The 21,553-nt window shown below is 54.8% G+C and overlaps 1 protein-coding gene across 5 annotated transcripts in view; it reads right to left on the bottom strand.

Annotated features, from left to right (window-relative positions):
- Positions 1 to 21,553, bottom strand: part of SHC1 (SHC adaptor protein 1) — a 40,862-nt gene that overhangs the window by 4,938 nt on the left and 14,371 nt on the right. For 2 of the 5 annotated variants that reach the window (XM_044448526.1, XM_044448525.1), the window contains 10 exons: positions 15,250 to 15,411; positions 12,032 to 12,102; positions 9,090 to 9,153; positions 5,801 to 5,920; positions 5,016 to 5,069; positions 4,340 to 4,391; positions 3,979 to 4,105; positions 3,261 to 3,432; positions 2,434 to 2,488; positions 2,098 to 2,238 (listed from right to left, as the gene is read on the bottom strand). In XM_044448526.1, coding sequence (XP_044304461.1) covers positions 2,098 to 2,238; positions 2,434 to 2,488; positions 3,261 to 3,432; positions 3,979 to 4,105; positions 4,340 to 4,391; positions 5,016 to 5,069; positions 5,801 to 5,920; positions 9,090 to 9,153; positions 12,032 to 12,102; positions 15,250 to 15,408 — 1,015 coding nt within the window. In that variant the 5' untranslated portion in view covers positions 15,409 to 15,411. The other 3 variants (XM_044448528.1, XM_044448527.1, XM_044448524.1) reach the window with 3 other exon arrangements.

Here is a 21,553-nt window from a genome sequence, read left to right as displayed (position 1 = left end):
GGTGCGGGTGCTCGCCTGGGAAGCTACGGCAAAAGAGCCATGCTGGCCCTCACTTTCATTCTGAAAGGGGAAGCTCAGGCCCACACGCTTAATCTAGCCTGCAAAAGTTCTTCGTTTGACCCCTGCGGCCTTCAAGGGCCCTCCAGGCAACAGGCTGGCCTTCGAAACTCAACCTCCGGGGATGAGCTCCACTGTCACCTGGGAGGCAGGGGCTGACTCAGGGGTCTGACATCCGTCAGCCTGTGGAGGGATGGGTGGTGGGGACAGATGGGGCCTCCAAATTCGGGCACAGCGTCTACTGGCTTCAAGGGGCCAAGCACAGCATTTAAGACCGTTCACTATGCTAAAAATACAGATGAAAAATCTTAAAGTCACAGATTTGTCGTTAAAAGCCTGGCACCCTCAGCAACGTGGGGCAGAAAGGTTTTGTATGCCAAGTTCTCTGACTATGTAAGACTCAGACTGTCCCCCCCCCCACACACACACACCATTTTCAGGCCTTGCGATCAAAATTAAAATGCTGGCAAACTCAGTTAATGCCAAATAGCAGCAGCAAACTTTGAAGAAACTAAAATTAATGGGTCAGGAGAATAATCAAGAATAGACTCACTGAAACCAGTGGATGTCAGCCATGATTAACAAATCCCATGAATTTCAGTAGGTCTACTCTTAAGGGGACCAAGTCTGGAGCCAACCTGATTGAGTAATTGTTGATAGTGGCTCCAGTTTTCCTCCCCATTAAAATTTAAAACAATTACTGAGTCGCCTGGTTTTTTTTTTTTTAAATGAAAGTCTCTCCAATAAATATATATTGCCAATGAAAGTCTTATTTTTTATTATTCATTTGCAAGACATATAACCCAGTATGGAGCCTTTGGGGCGGTGACTGGGAGTTAAAAATAGATTAAAGAATCAAACTGTATGTTAAAAGAAGATCAATAAAACTGTGGCTGGTTAGGATCAAGAAGTCTTCCAGAAATTAAAGTGTTTTCATATAGCCTCAAGTGCCTGATCCTGCCTAATTTTGAAAGCTAAGCAGGGTTGGGCCTGGTTAAATCCAGATGGTTGAGTTAAATGTTGTGAACAGTCCAGAAAGCTTCAGCTACAGGCAGTATAGAAGTGAAATCAATAATAATGTTTGGGGGGCACCTAAAAACAGTGTTTATGGCTGCCTGAGCTGCAGGGGCTCCAAATAAAGGGACCCACCCTCCTAAACCAGGCATACATCTGCATGGAATCACCCAGAAGAACCACTTCAGGAATGATGCAGGTTGGAGAACGAGTGCTCTCTAAAGTACCGCATTTGCTTAAACTGAACACACGGCTTTCGTCATTTCCCCCTCCCCTCAACAAATATCTCAAGTCCAACTCTTTTGGCCCGAGAAAACAGCATACTTTGGAGATCATGTATGCAGCAGTTAAAATTAAGCACAGCATCCTTGTTCGCTGGCCTGTAAAATCTAATTTCTTAAAAAGGCAAGTCACCTGAGAGCAGACATCCCCATCCGGCTGCCCCCACAGGAGAGGGAGATAGGAGCAAGCAGAGCCAGTCATGGGGCCTGCCCCAATCCCTCCCCCGGGAGAGGAAAGGGCAAGCGCCAGCCACTGCTTAATGTTCTCTCTTTTCCCTCCAATGTTGTCTTTTCAGACTGCCTGTGGAAAGGGACTGTCTTGTATTGGGCTGTATGAAAGCCACTCCAAGAGACTTTGCTTGTTCGGAAGCATGATAAAAATGCTTTAAATAGCTGGGTTAAATAGCCCATCCACTGCAGATGGCACGGGTGGAAATTATGGGAACTGCAGTCTAGGACAGTACAGAGATGGGGTGGAGAACTCTTGCTCCTTCACCAGTCAAATCCCTCACAGGCAGGGAATTCCAAGTTGCCCCATGCAACTGTAAGCAAGCCAGTTCCTTCCAGATGTTTCCCACTGCCATTCCCATAACCCCGATCAACAACCCTGCTGCCTGGTCCCACGGGGAGTCCAAGTCCAAAGCATCGGGGGGGGGGGGGGGGGGGTGCAGCAGACAGCCTGTGCCCCATCTCGAAAGCAGCGCTGCTGCTACAGGGACCGCGGGACTCTCTTTCTGCCACTCACTCATGTCAAAGAGGTCCCTCTGGGCGCTGCCGTTGGCAGTGACTCCCGGGCCGCCCTGCCGCGTCTTCTCCAAATTCTGCACGTTCACGTAGGAGGGATCATCAAAAAGATCCGTGCGCCCAGGAGGACATCTATCCCTTCCTGTAAAAGTAGAGAGCGGCGTTAGGAAAGCTGCGCGCACACAAAAGCGCGCGGACGGCATCCTAGGTGTGCGACCATCTGCTGAGGAGGACATCTGCGCCAACCGTTCTATGGGCAAAGACAAATATTGGCCGGCCCCCGCCATGCAGCAGGGCTCCCCAATGCCAAGGAAAAGCAGCAGCTTAGGGTGGTTACCTTGTGCGGCGGGGGGTGGCTTCCTGGAGTCTCCGCAAGACATCTGGCCAACAGGCTAGGGAAAGAAAGACCAGGGACGGTCAACCACAGGGCCAGAGGGTCAGCTTCCCTCCTTTGACAGCCCTGCAGCTACAAGCAACCTTGGGGGACAAGCAGACGGGGCAAAGCGTGAAGTACTATGTAGTCTGGCGAGGAGAGAATTCACTGTCGGGGCACAAGAGACCAGTACTGCAAAGCAGGCCCAGATTTTGACAGAACACAAGCGGCTTCTCTGTGTCAAGAGAGCCTGGAAGCCGGGGGGGGGGGGGGAGGGGTGTTCAAAAGAGGGGGCCTTCCAGAGCAGCCAGATGCCAGCTGTGCTTGCTGGGGCTGATGCAAACTGGATCCCGGCACCATCAGGACCGTGACAGGGAGACAATCCCTGCTGATTGTCTGGAAGTGTCTTCCCTACAGACTCATTAACCCAGCCCTCAGGGGTCAGGCCCCAGCATCCTCAGCAGGGGGACGAACGGCTCCTCTCTGAATCCCTGAAGAGTTGCTGCTAACACTGGGAAAGGCAGAGCGAGGCTGTTGTGCGGCAGAAGTGACTCGCTGCATCGCGTGACAGAGAGAGGAACTTGCCTGGAGCTTGGATACAGGACCTTTCCAGCACACGCTCAGAAAAGTGCTTCGTCGCGACGACTGCCCACCAAGTGTGATGCGACTGGGCAGCGTTTAATCAAGCTAACAAACCAAGACCCCGACAGGGTTGGAACTGGGACGAGCCCTGCTGGGATGCAGCCCGGCGCGGCCCACCCCCCCCCCCCCCCGCAAGGCTTCCCGCGTACCAGAGTGGCTCCCAGGTGGTTGGATGCCTGGGCCGTGGGGGCTCCATCCCGTACACGCAGGTCCACCATGCCACCCAAGGGCGGCTCCTTCCCAGGGAAGTCGTTGTAGTACTGCTGATCGGCCGGTGGATCCTCCTCTTCGTCCCAGGCTGAGCCATCAAAGCCTGCCATCCTGTGGAGGAAGCAGCGGAGGAGAAGGGATGGGCGGCTGGGCACAGCCCTGCTGGGTTACCCCTGCCCGAAAGACCAGGCTGGTGTGACGCCTGGTTCTCCCCAGCAGGAGAGCCCATGCGTGTGTTCAGAGATGGGAGCCAGAATGCTCCTCAGCCAAACTTGGCACCCTCCAGGCGTCTTGGACCCAGCTCCATCACCCTGAGTCAGCATGACCAGTAGTCAGGGATGATGGGGACAGGAGTCCTACAGGGTCCAGCCTGATCGAGCAATGTTTCAGAGGCTTGACCCGACTTTTTCCAGAGGTTTGATGCACAAAGCTAAGAATGAGCAGCGATGATGCAGCTGGGCACAGAGCGAGGCCGGAGAAGAGCCTCCGGGGAGCCTTGCTGGATCAGATGGGGCAGGTCTAGTCACTCTGTCCAGGCAGTGGCTGACCAGCTGCCCCAGGAAAGGCAAGGAGGACACCAAGGCAAGGGAGCCCTTCCACCCAGGGGGCATCAGGTGCGGGAGGGATTGGTTTGCTGCGGCTGCAGCTTGCCCTTACCTGTCGTGTGGGGTGACGAGCTTGGGGGGGTTCTTGAGGTACTGCTTGAAGCGCAATTCGAAGGCCTGCCCAATGGTGCTGATCACGTCTTGCGCCAGCCCCTCTGGGCATTCCAAGATGTGGCAGGCTGCAAGGAGACACAGAGAGGACAGGGATGCCTTTGAAGCCACCCGAGGGGGAGAGAGAGAGAGAGAGACAGGCAGGCCGGCGTGGAAGCAGAGAGAGCGGAGGCAAGCAAGAGGGAGAGTGGGACAGTGAGAGAATGAAAAATGGCAGGCAAGCGGGAGAGGGCAGGGATTCGCAGCCGCAGGTGGCGCCGTCCTGAGCCGCGGCACCGTAAGAGCTACGTGAAGCGGTTTACCTCTGTGATTGACGGGGTCTTTGGCAACATATGCGACATACTCAGCTGTGTCCTGCAAAGACCAAGAATGGTAATGAACGCCAGCTTAAGGCAGGGGGGAGCTCCCCTCCGCAATGGCCCCGTCAGCATGCTTTTATTGAGGTACATCTGTTTTCTTTTCCTCCCTGAATCTCCAAGCAGAATCTCCAGTGTCCCTCCTATGTGGATTCCCACAACAATCCTGCAGGGTAGCCTAGGCGGTTGGCTAAGGTCGCCAGCAACAGAGGCCAGGCAGAGGGAGTATAAACAGGAACCTTAACATCCTGCGGTCTTTGTATATTGTACAAATTTAACAAACCTGCATCATTTACACAGGGCTTTGCTAATCAAGGGGAGAGGCTGGGCGTAGCTGTAAAGTCTCAGCCACCAGGGACTAGACAAGTCCAGTGTTTGGGCTCTCCTTACACTCTTATAAGTACTTGAATTTTATGTATTCAGACACACATCCAGTTTTGAGATTCCAGCAGGGAAAGCCCACGTGGTCCCAAGCCTGCCTTCAAAGTCATAAGGGCGAGAACTGTTTTATTATTTTAACTGATGTGGAATTCTGTGCTGCTGAAGAATCACACAGCCCTGCTCAGAGGGGACTGTAACTGAGTCCACCCCACAAAACAAATATAGACCCCTTTGCACTCACCGGATCCCCTCCTGATGCAAACGAAATGGACTGCATATGATGGTTGGCGATGATCTAACAAGCAGAAGGGAGGAGAGAAAAAATGCAGTGTAAAGGGACAGCAGAAACCCAAGAAGTTTCCCAACTCCACAACAATTCTTACAGTAGACATCAGGGTGCACCATACTTAAGATTTCCCAGCACAAGTGTGATATCTCATCAGGTCAGCAGGAAGCAAGCTTCTTGTGAGCTGCAAAGTGCGCGCTTCAGCTAAGACTGAGCCCCCCAACAGCAGACTCTTGTGCCGCTTCCCAACTTTTCTATGTTTACGCTCACTCTGTAAGGCTGAAGGTTTTTAATAGATCTATTCATTCATTGTATTTCTATTGCTCTTTGCCTGCAAGAAATTCAAGGCAGCTTGAACAGTCCTCCACTTCTCCATTTTATCCTCACAACTACCCTGTGAGGTAGGATAGGCCAAGAATCACTCCGTGAACTTCATATTCAAGGGCCAGAACCCTCATTTCCTGTGTCCTGGTCCAGTGCTCTAACTGCTGTGCAACACTTCTCTTTGGTGAAATGCCTCTCCCAAGGCTTCGTTCATGGCAGGAAGCGCATCAGACCGATCACTGGAATGCTGTGCCCACCCACGTCCCTCTGAAAAGGAATCGGCCTTTGCTGTAGAGCAGGGGTGAGGAGCCAGCAGCCCTCCAGGTGTTGCTGGACCCTGACTCCCATCAGCCCCAGCAAATGTGACCACCAGTGAGGGAGGGCAGAAGCTGCATTCCAACGTGAGATCTGCTCACCTGTTTACAGTCAGACGCCATGAGATTGAGGCTGCTGGTGGAGATGGTGAGTGTGATGGGCATGCCAGCAAACTTCAGGTTGCTCTTGCCCAAGATGGAGTTGAGAGCACGGCCGCAGGGCTGCAGAAAGGGAGAAAGGAAAGATGAATGCACACTCCAGATATGAGCAGCGGGGGAGGGAGGATGGGAAGGCCACATCCACCCTGAGCGGGCAATTGCTTCAGCATCTAAAAGAACGGGAGTCCTGCTTCTGTGGGCCCGCCTTGGGGCCAGGGGCTGAGGAGCTGTGCTCTTCCCTCCTTCCTCTGGAAGCTGTCAGACTAGCACTGCCCGAGCCAAGGCCGTGATTGCTCTTTCCCCGCCCTACAGCCTGAGATATTTTCAACTTGAGGAGGGAGGGCTTAGCGAAGGACCACTCTATCAGCCCTGCTGAAAGACAGCACCGTCTCTATTTCTTCCTTCTCCATCCCTTTTTCCATTGTGTGCGGTGGCTTTTAAATGGGCTGTCTTTTTAAAAACTAATTCTAAATAAGCCATGTGGGAAGCCCCTTGCAAAGGCAGCAAGATTAAAAAAGTAAGACTGGGCATGCCAAACGCACAGACTGTCATTGAATGATTCCTCCTACTTTCTCCAGGCTTGAGATATTACACTCCAATCCCAACAGAAGTGCTGCAACTGACTTCATATATTGCACAAACTTACGTTCTAAGGGGTGTTTTAGACCTTCAAAAGCTCTTGCATATGTAATACAGTGAGAAGGGGAAAAAACCTCTCTTCTTGCCAGCAGGGGGCTTCCCAAAGCACATCTACAGCCTTCAATTGGTAACACAGTGTGTGCTAGATGTATATATAATGTTCAGATGTACCCTGTAAAGGTATATTTAAAGTATTTCCAGGCTGCCTTTGGGAGAAGGAGTCCTCCCAAGGCAGCAAACAATGTATTACACAAAACAAAATTCAAAACTTAAAAACCACCATGTAATAACAAAAGCAGGAGGAACTCCCCAGAACACACATGCCAGCCTAAAACAGAATTTCACCAGATACTGCTCCTGTGTTCTCAAGTTTCTCTGCATCCATGAGGACTAGCAGCACTTTCTATAATGCCTTCAAGTTACTAGGATTTCCCAAGTATGAACTGTGGTGCCAAAGTGGGGCAGATGTCCTCTAGCCACCCTTCAACTCCTGACTGGGGATGCTGGAAACTGTAGTCCAACTCATCTGGAAGCAACCCAGTTGGGGAAGGCTGCTACAAGGGAAGCGACTGGGCTACAGCATTTCTTCCTCTGCCACCCCTGTCCTTCAGACCTGGATTAAATCTGATGTGCTTATAAATACCAAAGCATGGGACTCTGAAAACTTGCCTGGTAAGACAATGAATAAACAGCTTATTGTTTTACAACTAGACACACTTGCTGCTACTGGAAGTTTCCCCATCTTTCAAGCAGCAACCCTTCAGACATGCAAAAAAGAACTACCCGCTCATGGGGCGAAAGTGCTCCCTGCTGGAAAGCGGGCTTCCTGAGGAGAGGAACATTTTGCATCCAAGGTTTCAAACGTGGTACATAAGTGTTCGTCGCTCCGCTCTGCATTTGTCCTGGAAGCTAAGTGTATTTTGGTTTTGCTTTTCTAGGCAGCTGGGAAATACCTTGACCAGATGGGGCAGGCTTCCTGTGAATAGGGAAGGATTTTTTTTAAACAAGGTTTCCTTTTCTGCCTTTTGCTAGGAATGTGAGAGTCTTTGTCTGTGAGACAGAGAAAGGAGGGTGTAGCTGACTCAATCGGGGGAATGCACTTTGAATCTCCAGTTTTGTAATGAATGTGGGGGAGAAATGTGCATGTGTTCCGTCGTCAAATGTTCCCAGTCCTTGGAGTGACTGGTACAGGAGTGGTGCAAAACTGCAGCCCAGGCGGGCCCCGCCAACTGCTCTCTAGGGAGCCACGGCTCCACCCACAGGGGCTTCGGCTCCACTCTCACTCTCCTCCTTTAAGGGAGCGCTTGCAAGATGCCCTGCCTGAAGATTCCCAGAGTCGCAGGTTCGCCTCATGCCTGTGGGTTGAAGAACTGATTAAAGGCCAAATTAAATAAGCGGGAGGACAAAGAGGGAATGCAGGGAAGGAGGCGGTTGTGTGTGTACCAGAGAACGGGGAGTGGAGATGACATGACAAGACACACATGATGCACGCAGCCTCCACCTTCCTGTGTCCATTAGATGGCCCTGTTATGGTTCTGTATTGATTGGTCCTGCCCACACCAGGTCTTTATTGCAGCAACTCGACTTCCATTTCCCAGCGAGGGGCAGTCTTGGGAGGAAGAGGAGGGAGGAGGTGTGTGCCGGAGACCTCAAGATCCTGCCCACACACCACACCCCCTCTGGAACGAGGGGCACCAGGCATGAGCAAGCACACAAGAGGCATGCTACGTGAATGCCAGTTTCTGATCCAGCACAAGCAGTCTCTCCTGATTTTTACAGCTCTCTGGGGTATCGCCTGACTCTTTCCCTAGTCTTCGCCTCTTGGATTTATCCCTGCCGGAGAATGACACATTTCCTGCCCTGCAGCTGCTCTCTTCAACAGACCAGAGCAGCAAGAGAGGCCCCGCTGCAGCAGACCAAAACGGGCCGCGCTAGTTCTGTGCTGATTCCTGCAGCAGCCGACCGGGTGCCCCAGAAGGAGCCCCCCATTCAAGTCCTGACCTCTCCCTGCAGGGAAGCTGCTCCAGCCCCTTCATCCTTCTGGCACATCTTGTGTGCACCCCAGCAGGTGTCTTGAAGATGCCACCCTCCTCTCCCTTGCTGCACCTCATGCCTGGCACTGCCTCTCTCTTGACCCCTCTTCTAAAACACTTCCCTGCAAAACCTGGGGCGTGTGAGCCCTCATCTGACGCACGTGAGACGTTTTCATGGTGTGTTTCCATGCCACCACCTTTGCACCCAGGGCTGACAAAACCGGCTTGCATCAGGCAGCTTCTTCAGTTGCTATCCGCTCCTAAGAATGTGCCTCGCTGATACAGACCAAAACCTTAGCTGTGTTTCTTGCCAGATGGTTTCTGGAAAGGACCGCTGGTACTCAAGGGTAGGCTGCCTTGACCATGAAGGTGTCCTAAAATGATCATGACTTAATCTTTCAGAACACAACGCATGGAGAAGGCCTTCCCTCTGCCCTGGATCAGTCTTCTCGGAGTTCTAGCATTAAGCAATAGAAAGGGGAAGGGGAAGGGGAAGGGGAAGGGGAAGGGGAAGGGGAAGGGGAAGGGAAGGGCTCCCTCTTGACCACCCAGCACCTCACCTTTCTCCTGCGGACGGCACCCTTGGCCCCAGGCACAGCTTCGCAGACGAGGCCAATGGCCTCCCTGAAGGGAGAGCGGAAAACAAGGATAAAGCAAAGCTGGAGAAGAGACAAACTCACCCTGCACAGAACCTGCTGCCGCTGCTGGATCAGAATAAAAAGGCCGTGGTCAGCCTCAGGAGGACCTCAGGAGGGTTCCCTGGAGTTGCAGTCTGAGTGGCCACGCTCCTTCCCTGCAACTGCTGATGGCTTGGAGGTCTCCCAGCTTCTGGGCAGCTTCTTCCCCATTCTTAAAGGTTCAAGAAACCCTCCCACAAATTAGTGGTGCAGCAGGAAGAACTTTCAACTGGAATATATCCATGTCTGAGGCATTCCTGGTATTTTTGGTCTGTGGTCACCACCAGAATGCATCTCTCAGGAGGGTCCCTGGAATGGAATACTGCCCTCCAGCTGCAACCAGCTCAACTTCTCCAAAATAAAAGGTCCTTCCGGGCCTGCATTCTGCTCCCCGGAGTGCCCGGCCTATTTTGCCTCCGGCACATGTGATCCAGAGACCACCTGAGTCCTAGTCAGTCCTGTCCCTCTGGTCACACCATGCTGCAGCACAGAGAACCCCCCCGACGTGCACGCACACCAGGCAGAGGGACGCAGGCTCTGTGCCCGCTGCAGGTAGAAACTCTAAGGTGGTCCATGCCCACTTTCTGCTGCTCCCAGATGGATTCTAAGGGAACTGTTAGAGGAGTGTGTCAATCGGAATACCGGAAGGGCTGAGGAAGGCTTTAAGAACATGCTACGCGTAAGAAGGGAGGCCCTTCCTTCGAGGCACCTGCCATGCTGGGCACCTGCATAAGTCTCTGCACAGAGAAGGCCTAAGGGACAGATTCAGAGCAGTGACTCCTGCAGATGCACGGCAGACAAACTCATGGCTCGGTTGGCTGGAAGCAGGACCATGGCCAAGGCTTGGCAGAGGTGGGCATATGCCAAGGGGCCCACAGGCCAGCAAGGGCCCTCTGGCAAAAGTCCCCCAGAGTTGCTCCTCCTTTTCATCGCCGGTTTGCCTCTGGCACACTCAGGCAAACGCAGTGCTGGTGGCGAGGAGATGCCACGGCCACCTCGCTCCCTGGCATTCCCCGCCTGCGGCGCCATGAGGAGGAAGAGCAGCTGGTGAGCAGCTGAGACCCGTTAGGAGACCCACTGGAGGTGTCGTCCAACAGGGGCTCCACAGAATCGGCAGCTGGCACTGGCTGGGGAGTGACCGTGACAATCCAGACAATCGTCCTGGGTCAACATGCCATGGAACCCCTAGCTCCAGGAAGAGGCTGACTGGAAGGGCGAGAGGCCCAGAGCAGCAACTCATCCAGAGGGCAGCAGTGATCCTCCAATACAGGCGGATGCACTCGGGTCAATTTTAGCCCTCTTGGTTTTGCCAACAATTCAGGAATTGCAGGGATAAGGAAGGTGCAGGGATGAAGGTCATCTGAACAGTGGGGACAGCTCTTCTTTGACAGATAAGGAGAAAAGTCACGATAAACAGCTTGCGCCCAACACACAGCTGCAGCTGGAAAAAGCAAGCAGGCACGTCTTCGCTCTCCCTCCCTCGCCAAGCTCCTTGTGGCAGGGCAAGGCTAACGGGGAGGAGGAGAGAGTGAGGCCTGTTAATATTTGATGATGCTGTATAAATGCTTCCTGTCTTTAGCAGATTAATTTAGAAAAATAAATAAAAAAATGGGCCAGTGACAGGCGTGCGCAGGCTTGGCTGCAGAAGGTTTTCCATCTCCTGCTGCCTGCTCCCTCCGGCCACCTCTTTCCAGACCCTGCGTCTGCTGCCTGGTAATGGACGGGCACATCCAAGCACACGCCTTTCCCCTTGTGCTTCCCAGCCCCCAGTTAACCCTTTCCTCAGCCACTGCTTCTGCCCAGAGCGGGAACGCGAGCACAGGTGGCCTGCTTTTCTGCTTGGCTCTGCAGCCGGTTCTTCCCTGCTGTGGCTGGAAATTTAAAAGACTTTCTGGTACCTGCATTTCCCTGAATTCCCAGGACCTACGTCCCCACAGCTTCGTCGTCCCCGCAGCCTCGTCATCCCCATAAAGGGGCTGCAGTTGGCCTTGCTGCCTGAATGACTCAGGCATTGCACGAGTTCGCCACCTCACAAGGGAGGTCCCCATCTGGATTCCCCACACAACCACCAGTTATTCAGGGGTCTTCTGGCTTTTGCTCAGTCCCACCCCTGCCCCACCCTTCTAATGCACTGAAATGTTTCTTCCAAGGAGGAGGTGGGTGACTTGTGCTTCTTTGGATGCCTTGCCCTTGATTCCCATGATGGACAGGCTGATGGGCCCAGGCTTCTAAAGAAACACCAGTTGCACATCCCTGTCCAAAAGCTTTTTGGCCTGACCCCTTTTGCTTCCAGTCCTCTCACCCCGGAAAACCTCTCATGAATGGAATTCGGGCTCTGGACTGGACAGGTCTGTATTGTATTGGCAACTTAATGATATGCACAACAGGCAACCGACATTCCTTAATTGTGAATGACTGAAAATGCACCTGATGCTGAGGCACGAGGGAATCGGTGACTCCCCTGGAAGAAACCCAGAAGAGCAACTAATAGGAAGGCCCAGAAAAATGAGTTGCTCCTAACTGAATGCAGATTAGAAAGGAGGCAAACCTGGAGCTGGGACTCACGCAGGAAGACAATAGTGACCCTCTCCCGATTCTATCGGGGGATAGAAGTGGGGGATTCTACCACCCCTCTCCATAGAGAATTATGAGCTGATCCAATCATCAGCAGGGCAGGGGTGCTGCAGAATTCCAACTGGTGCTGCCTGACCAGAGCAGCCATTCATGCAGGGAAGCCACCACCGCACCCCAGAAGGTTACTTGGCCAGGAAGGCGGGCGCCACTGATTGCAGCCTTTGTGGAGAGTGAAGCAAAGCGGCTCTCACCTTGTGACTTGGGTCCTTGTGCTGAAGTCAAGTGCCCGCATCGACTGAAGGACTTCCACGCAACCCATGTACTGCAGGAGAGATGGAGGAAGAGCTCGTTAGCCCTCAAGACCTCTGCCTTCTTGCTACCCGGGGCCGCCCGAGCACATCAACCTTCCACAAGCTGGCACCCACGGGCAGTGTGGGCTGGCAGCAGGGGAAGCGGAAGCCCAGCACTGCTGGCAGGCGCCAGGCTGAGCAAGAGGTGGGGTCCTCTTCCCAAACCAAGGCATGGGGGTTGGCATCTGAGCTGGGACAGAGGGTGGCGACTCTCCGGGGAGACCTCTTCCTTTCCCCCCATTGCCTGAGTCTAATCCTGATCCTTTCTGCAACCACCAGACACCGAACTGGGAGCCTCATGCTTGCAGGGCATGGCATACTCGGGGTATTAGCTGAAGGTGAAGCCAGGCACCCCCTGCCAAGCAATTCAGCAATGGAGATTTTAGAAGCCAGCCCTTGCAACGAGGCCAGTCTCCAAGAGCGCCGCTGGCATTCAGCCTGTCCTGAGTGCCACCCCAAGCCCCGGGAAGCTGAAATTTACGCAGAGGGCAGCCTCCAAAGAGGACACTCCTTGGCTGACCTCGGAGGTCATAGCTGGATGCCGGAAAGGAAAGGAGGGGCTCTCTTTGTGGGGCAGCAGGCAAGCTGTTTCCAAGAGGATGTGACAGCAGGAGCAGGAAAAGGTGTGCGTCTTTCGGAAAGGCCCGCCATCCTGTTTCATGCCAGCAAAACCACCTTGACTAGAAGCGCCCAAGCTCTGGCAGGTCTAGACAACGTGGTCCGGAGGAGGGCTGCATTTCAGGGGGGCCAAAGATGATGTGGGCAAGGCCAAAGGGGGAGCTCTGAAGAGCAGCAGAGGATGGGGCTCTGCCCAGCTTTAGAGACGTGTTTGTGTAGCCCCTGCCAGCTAAAGCTTCCACATGGGCATCAAAAGCAGCCCTGCAAAACCACAGCTCTGCCCAATCTAACACCTGGAGAAGACTCAGAACCATGTGGTAAAGCGCCGAAGCAGGATGGGCTCAAGGCCCCACAGCTCAGCATCAGCAGAATGAGTTAGGGCAACCCTTGCCTGAGGAGTCGGGACAGGAAGACTTGGGGCTTAAGCCGGTCCAGCAGCCCTCCCCAGCTTGTTCCCCTCCAGGGGTGAAACTCCCAGCATGCCGGAGGGTTGGCCATACTGGCTGGGGCTGAGGAGAGATGAAAGCTGACGCATCCGAGGAAAACCAAGTGAGAGAGGTGCTTGCTCAAGGGCGATGGGGAAGACCCCAGCCCGAGGCGTTGGAGAAATGCCTCCCTCCAGCACTGGACTGCCTGGGCTCCATATGAAGGCACCCCTCCTAAGCCATGCTGACGCCCGCTGCAGCCCAAGGCAACTGCAGGGCACCAAGTGGAGGACGCTGGAGCAGGCTGCTCCGCCGCCTCCCTTCGACTGCTTCACGGCAGGTGCCTCCCCAGAGCAGCAGCGGCGAGAGGATCGCTGCACCCGGACAGGGCCACCCCCGCCACCCTCCCCCTCCTCCAGCGGCACATTGCCTTCTATCATGGAAGCCCCAGGGTAGCTTCTGCCATTAGCAAACACTGGCAGGCCTCCTCTAAACTGGGCTAATCATTGACACTGCTGGCTTCATCAGAAGCCCAAGAGCTGCCTGCTGGAGCCAAGCCAAAAGGCACACACTGGTTATTAAAAGACAGGGTTCCTCTGAGCGTATGCGAGGCCAAGGGGCGTGTTCTCAGGAGCAGATTTCACTCCTGCTTGCTTCCAGTCCGGGAAGGTCATTTTTAACCTCCACCTTTTCAGTGGTCAGGCATCAGAAATCCTTGTTGATATCCTGCACCCAATCTGGTGCCCTCCCAGTGTCAAGGACTACAGTTTCTATCACCTCCGGCGAGCCTGGGCACCCACCAGGGAACAGAGGAAAGCTGGTCTGGCATGTCGGGAGAGCCCCAGGCTGGCAACAGCCAAGGCTGCCTTTAGAGAAGCCCCGCAGAGCAGGTCTTTTTTTCCAGGGCTCCCTGACCACAGAGACCTGTCCCTCCACACGCCCCAGTCAAGGACATCCCTTTGCAAGACCCATCCTCGCTTCCCCTTTCCTCATTACAGGGAAGAATCATTGTCTATTAAGTTAGTTGCCACAGCACCGACAACAGGGGCAGTGCAGAGCGATGTCTCTCCTGGACAACCTTGGTGCCGAAGCGGGCGCTGGGCAGCTAGGAGCTCCTTAGCTGAGCCACCCAGGGACCCCCGCCCCACGCAAGACCCTAAAGCGGGCTGCTGCGGAGCATCGCAGTCACCGCGGACTTCATGGGTGGGAGGCGGGGCCGGAGGAGAACGCCAACCCCATCTCGGCAGCGTGTGTGCCATGCCCTGAGGGACGGACGCTTGGGCGCATGGTTGTCAGAAGCAATCATGTGGCTGACCGGAAAACCTGGGACAGATACTGGTTTGGCAAAACAGAGGCTGGGCAGCGCTGGCTGCTGCCCCCCCCCACACACACACACCCTGAGGCCAGAGGGCAGCCGAGAAAGGGGTGGAGAGAAGGGGCTGCCACTTCCCCGTGCAGATGAAGAAACGTCAGTGTGCTTTCCCTTCAGCTGGAGCAGGAGGCAATATGGGCCATGTGCACACACTGCAGACATGGAAACACTGTCCCCATACCCAGAGGGGCAGAAACAAAATTTTGCACATTCTCAGAGGCACTCTTTTCTGAAAAACAGAGCATGCCTATTCCCTCATCACAGACATCAGGAAAGCCTCTCCAAGCCTGGTGCCCCTTCCAGGTGTTGCGGACTCCCCCCAGCATCCCTCAGACCCTGCCGGCATGGCCAGTGGTCCAGGGATGCTGGGAGATGTGCTGCGAGCCACCCGCAGGACTGCATGCTGGGACTGGAGACTTCCGCCCAATCTTTTTTCCTGGTCACCACGGAGAAAAGGTTGGAGAGGGGATGCAGAGATGGGCCCGTGATTAGCCAGTTGCTGGTTTTAAAGAGCAAGGGAAGAAAATCTTTGCCTACGGCACTGACTGGCCAGCCAGTGCAAAAGCCAGCTAGTCGCTGACCGGCGCCTACGCTGGGGTTGCCATCAGACCAGCTGGGGCTTCCATTCCCACCCTCCCGACAATTTCCCTCCTGCCACTGCCCACGCAACCCAGCCTGCCCCCCCCAGCCCCACGTGCACTCACCCGGACGAGATAGGAGACGCCAGGCCCCATCACCTTGTCGTCAGGGTGCAGCCAGCCGCGGCTGGGCTTGTTGACGAAGCTGCCGTGCCGGGTCCACTCGTCGCCGCCGAGCTGGCCACCCTCCACCCGCATCTTCTTGCCGCAGCCCAACTTGTTCATATCCTGGGAATAGAGACCAACAGTCCCCACTGAGTCTGAGGGCAGGGGGGCAGCGGTGATGGCGGGGGGTGGGGGAGGGGGCTCTCCGCCAGAGCCGCCTGACTCCCTGGAGAAGGCCCGGAGGCTGAGGCGGGTGGCCGGGTTGGAGAGCTTCAGGTTGGCCATCTTGGGAAAGAAGGAGCACAGGGTGGTCGGGCTGTCCTCCGACTCCGACGACAGCTCGCCCAGGGGCAGCATGGGGCTGAGCGAGGACGAAGACAGGGAGCTGGGGAGGGAAGGAGGGGCCACCAGGGGCTCGACAGGGGAGTCCCCTTCTGCTGCCAGGGACCCTTCCTCCAGGGAGGAGAGAGAGTCATTGCGCAGGTGGTTGTATTTGCTTTTCTGCAGAAGGTCCATCCCAGGGGCAGACCGCCGGGTCAGGGGGTGCTCGGGAGGCAGACTGCTCGAGCTGGGGCGAGGGGCAGCAGGCGGACAGCGTCTCTTGAGATCAGGACAGCGCGAACGTCACAACCGGTCCAAGCAAGCCCATGGCTGGCATCGCTGCTGAGAGCCGCGGCTGGGTCTGGCACACCAAAGCCCACGCCTCCCTTCCCCTCCTGGCCACAGGTGTGTCCCTGCCAAGCGCTCCAACGTTACAGAAAACCGGCTGCTGGCGTTGTCGTCAGGCTGCACCGAGTCGACCGATCCGCAGCTGGAGGTCGCACTGCTGCCAGATTAAAGGTAGCCCTGGGACAGACCTCCCAGGACACTGAGAAGCAGGCGGGGGCTGGCAGGCACCCACGGCTGGAGCGATCGCAGAGTTGCTTCAGGAGAGACTGAGCCGGAAAGTCCCACGGGCCCCCAGGAGTTCTCACATCGCCTGTTGACGGGCGCCTTCCCCCCGCTGCCTGCCGAATGCCCCACACGGCCCGTCCTCGTCGGTGCTGGACCCCCCAGTGGCATGTACTGCCCCGCAGAGGCCCCAGGAGAGGGGGGAAAAAGAGCGTTGAGCACAAGGAAAATCTTCAGAACAGAGGATGCTCTGCCCCAGTTTCTCTCTTGCTCTGCCACGACTGAGATTAAATGTATTTTTTAAAAGGAAAGAAAAAAATATCCAGGACAAGGGAGGCTGCAGAGCACCTTCCAGCTCAGCAGGAATCTGAGAGGCGGCAGCGGCGAAGGCGGTCGCAGCAGCGGCGGTGGGGCCTGCCGGTTTCCAGGAAACTAACAAGCCTCCTTCTTTTCAGGGGCGGGAGCCCATGTGTCGATCGGTGGGCAGACGCCAGCAATGCTGTTGGCGGCTGAGACGGAGACCTGGGGGAGCCTACACTCCCCCAGATGCCTGGGGGGGGTGAGAAGAACTGGGGTCCTCTCAAAGCCTGGCGCTCCCCCCCCCACTGATCCAGTGCCCCGGTCCTCCTCCTCACACCCCAGCCCCTTCCCCGGCTGCGGCTGCTGCCTTCAAAGGTAATTGCTACCACTTCCTTCATGCGATTGCCGCCGCAGCTCTGTTCCGGGGAAGGGGGGAGCGAGAAGGAGGCTGAGCCCCCACTGCCAACGGAAGGGCAGCGCTGACTCACAAGAGCACGCTCAATTCCTGCCCTCCGTGTGAGGGAAGGAAGAACTATAGGAGCGCGCGTGTGTGGGAGAGAACAGGGGGAGGAATCCAGGCGAGCCAGCTCTGCTCCAAAAGGGGTGGGGTCTGGGGGAAATGATCTGGAGCAGGGAGCATGCACACGTGTATGGAATCAAGGTCACTGGCCACGCAGGGAGGGAGGGAGGAAAAGCTGAAGTTTCTTTTCTGCCGGCGAGGATGGGGGAACAAATAAAAAGAATCGGAGGGGTGGCGATGGGAGATAGGAGGTCTTCATTGATGTAGGTTGATGGGGTGTCAAGCCCTGGCTCCTGCCCAGCACCCTCTATGCTTCCCAACGTACCCGCCAATGAATGCTTACAAGCCTTGCAACAGCCCTGCAAGGTAGGCCAGAATGATTCCAGGGGGGCTGCAAGTGGGAGAAGAGCTGGGGTACAGGCAAGGTAGGCAGGCAAGCTGGTGAAACAGAGAGATCGGAGGAAAGAGGGAAAGGCATATCTAAAGGGTCTGTGGCACAGCGATACTCCCATCAGGATTGCCTGCGGGGGACAAAGGCCTCAACATAGTCACACTTAAACCGCAACAGGAGAGCCAATAGCCAGATATTCACTTTAGGATACCACCCTGAGAACTTCTAGTAAGAAGCATGTGGACTTCAAGAAGTTAGTGCACTGCTCAGGCAATCTTGTCCTAAAGACACTATCAAGTTTCTGGTCCTTATGGTTAACACTGGAAAAATCTACAGCTAGGCAAAGAAGCCTCAGGAGGCCAAGAGATGCGGAGCCAGAGGACTGGGACGGAGGGACAATGCTTTGCCCTCCCCAAGGCTGGGCACTGCAGATTAGCATTATGCAAACATATACTAATCGCCATGGTGCACCCCACCCACCTAACTTTGGCACAGCTCAAGCATTGCTTGGGATGTGCGTGGCCAAGCTGCGCTACCCAACTCCAAAAAGGCTCCCCCGCCTGGTCAGAGGGCGTGCTCCCCCACCAGTGCCACAAAAGACCTCCTTCCTTCCTAATTTCTGCCCCATCTTAACATGCACCAAGCACTGAGCGCATGCCCCCAGCTGAAGGAGGATGCTGCACACCACAGCTGCCCAGCCCCGGATCAGGTCAGCCCCACCCCAAACACTTTGCTGAGGGAAGGCAGGCATGTACAAATGGCTCCCCACACGCTCCTGAGCCAGCCCCTGCTAGATTTCTTTCTATGGCTGCATCGCAGGAAAAGAGCAAGAGAACAAAGGAAGAACTAGGAAGGAGGGGAGACTCAGACAGCATCCTCCGAGCTCCAGGACCAGGGGGCATGGAGGGCACCCAGCGTCCAGCAGCACCCCCACCTGCACCACCAGAGCCAGGAAGCTCTTCTCTCCACCCAGCCCTCGCGACCTTGGCCGGGAGCAAAGTGGCTGGAAACGGCTTCCTGAGTGATCGACATCAAGCCAGGAAAAAAGTCCTGATGATGGAGAGAGAACAGGGCAGAGTTTAACCAACTTGCTCCTTCCTCTGAGGAAGAGGGAGGCATAAGGCGGACAGGCACACCTCCCTGAAAGCCAGGAAAAAAAATGGCAGGCAGCAGGGAAAATGGTGGGAAAGGCAACAAGGAGATTAACCATTGTCCCTTTCCCCCAAAAACACACAGCCGGATGTGCCACTGGCCTCGTGGGGCCCAGCAAGCAGGAAGCTGCCTGCTCCAGGAGCACCTCCCAAACCTCATTCATGGGGTGGAAGGTGGGGACACCCTCTTCCTCAGCAGATGGACTCCCCCAGGTTTGAGGATAAAGGTTAGTGGGCTTCTCTTCCTGCCATAGGACTCTTGGCAAGGGTTCAAGGCAGCCTCTCCTAATCTAAGCTCTCTAGTTGGGCTAGACTATGCCTCCTATTATCCACAGTCAGTACAGAGACTCCATTCCAATGTTCCCAACAGGCTGCTCCAGCAATTCCCAGCCTCCCCTTGCTCCCATCTCAACAACAACTTTTACTGCCAATCTTTTTCCAACATCTGTGTGCTGCCAACATCCTTTCACCAATTGCTTAGAATTTTGCATCACCCTGGCTGGGTTTGTTTTACACTGCTCCTTTGCAAAACAGCGGCCCCTCTATCGATTTAGCTAGAGCAGTGTTACTGTGACTATTTGGGGACCAGCTAATCTGAGTTCGCAGGGGAACACACGGCGAATTTCATCTCCTAACTCTCTACCTCCTACTGCCCAACAGGTCAAAGCTCAATGGTAACCACATGGCACAGCCAGTTCCAGTACTGAATGTTATTTCAAGCTGTTTATTTTCCAGCCGTGTGGCTGGGCAGACCAATTTTTGACCTCCAGTCACTTAAAATTCCTGCAGGTGTAAGCTACTGCAGTACACTTAATACAGGGACTGCCCTCAGAGACTTCCCCCTGAGCATGAAGCTTGATGGGAGGGCAAGTTCCTTGCCCACCAGCCACACTGGCTGAAGCTGATGAGAGCTGCAGTCCAAAGCAAAATAGGGAAAGTTCTCAAAGTTTTACAATCAGCCAGGGAGATGTGACTCCAAGTCCCATCTCCTCAAAAGGTAAAATAACCAGCCATTAAAAGCAAGGTCTTTCTGCAGTGGCCCCAGGGTAGTGGAAGGCATTCGCATTAGAAGGACATGCACCTTTGTCCCTGGCCTCTTCTGGGCACATTAAAAGAACAGCCCTCTAAACCAACAGGCAGCAGTCACTAGCATGCAAACTTTACTATCCTGCTGAGAGGGGAGTAGTCTGATTTTCCATTCCATGCCAGCCCCAGGAAAACTGAGAAGACCTCCCTCTTTCACAGCCAGCATGGAGACGCAGGCAAATAGGACCGATTGGCCAGTCTTTCCCCTGCCAGTTGGTTCACTGAACTGTACAGAAGTCCATCTGCTCGCCTACACAAAATCTCGGCTTGCCTTTGGCTAGCAGATCAGTGATCAAGCACAAGCCACCCCCCCCCCCAAAAGCTCCTCTGAAACGACATCTGGCCCTCAGGCTGAAAGCTCTTCAACATCCCTGTGTTAGTCTGTACAAAGATTCCCCAGGCTGCTGCCCTTTGGAGGCTCTGGACTACATTAACTATCTTCCCCCCTCACCACATAGCATAGTGAATGCTCAGGGATTCTGGGCGTTACAATCCAAAACTGGCTGTGGAAGACTGGATTATTTCTCCAGTTGTTCAATCAGCCCTCTTAGATGATGCCATGTGGCAGTCCTGGAGATGGGGAAGGCCAAGGGAAGGGGGAGATCAAAGCAGCAGAGGAAAGGGGAAAGCGGCAGCAGGGCAAAGAAAGCAGGCCTGGAAAACAAAGAGAGGAGGAGGGTGCAAAGGAGAAGGCCAGAGTAAAGGAGTGCTGTGCAGGTTGGTGCTCACATTTTGGAAACTACTAAATCTCTGGCTGCAGGATGCTAGTCCTCCTGAAACCCACTGATTACTTGTTTCTTTTGGGCTTACAGCTGAGCAGCAATGCACCCATCTGGCCACAAGGTGGGATCATTGTGCTGCCAGAGAAGCAGCACAGGAAGCAGGAGGAGGGAGGGAGGAAAGGGCAAGGCAACCGGCTTGGCAGATCTTCTGGTGGGTATGTGGGTCTTTCCACCATAAATGAGCATTTGCAGCCTGCCTTAAGGGCGCCTCCTGGCTGGTTCCCCTCCAGAGTAGCAGAGCCAGGACACCAATCTTTCTTCTGCCTGATCACAACCAAACTGGGAAGGCTTTCTGGTAGGTAGAGATGCACAGAGCCCAGTCCGGTGGTATTTCTGCGTGCCAGAAAACCATCCAAAGGCCAGAAGGACAGTGGCCATGAGAAAAACATAAGAGCAGCCGTGCCAAATCAGCCTCCCACTTCCAACTGTGGGCTGCCACATCCCTCCACCAGGGAGGACGCTAATAAAATAGCCCTCGCGCAGTCACTTGCCGCCAGCGTCTGGCATGTGCTGGAAGACTGCCTCTGGCCATGGCGGGCAGCCACCGTTAACAGGAATCGAAAGAGCCATCTGCTGTGCTGCAAATTCACTGGATCTTCTTTAAGGCAGACTTGCGCTGCCTCCATTTGCCTGTTCGCCCAAGGTGGCACGGACTGGTACGAAGGCTAGCAGACTGGTAGGAACGCTTCACCCCACTCTCCCCGCACCCCGGTGTGGGAGATGGTTATCTGCCCCTGAAGGGCAGGCAGCAACTGGATGGAGCTCACTTCTGGGCAGTCCAGTGCTTTTCTGGGTTGGGCATGGAGGAAGCAAAATGGAAGGGAAGTCGATTTTGGAGAACTGTTAGGAAAAAGCTGTTTGATGGTAGAACAGGCTGCTGCTGAAGGAAGCAGCCTGTTCCACCTTCTTCACTCGAAGTATTTAAGGAGAGCCTAAACAGGCAGGTACTTGGAGTACCACAGTTGCAAGATTCCCGCACTGAGCAGGGGGTTGGACTGCATGACCTCAGACGTCCTTTCCAACTCTAATATTTTATGGTTCTGCCCCAGTTAAAGATAAAAGCTGCTAGCAGCCAGCTTGGGAATAAGAAATCCAGCTGCTGCAGCCTCCCAGGAGCCAGTTTGCTGGGCTGGGACTCGAGACG

Source organism: Varanus komodoensis, unplaced genomic scaffold (genome assembly GCF_004798865.1).
Source record: "Varanus komodoensis strain SLA01 unplaced genomic scaffold, ASM479886v1 scaffold55, whole genome shotgun sequence".
NCBI classification, from domain to species: Eukaryota; Metazoa; Chordata; class Lepidosauria; order Squamata; family Varanidae; genus Varanus; species Varanus komodoensis.
This window is presented reverse-complemented; position numbering and strand designations above follow the sequence as displayed.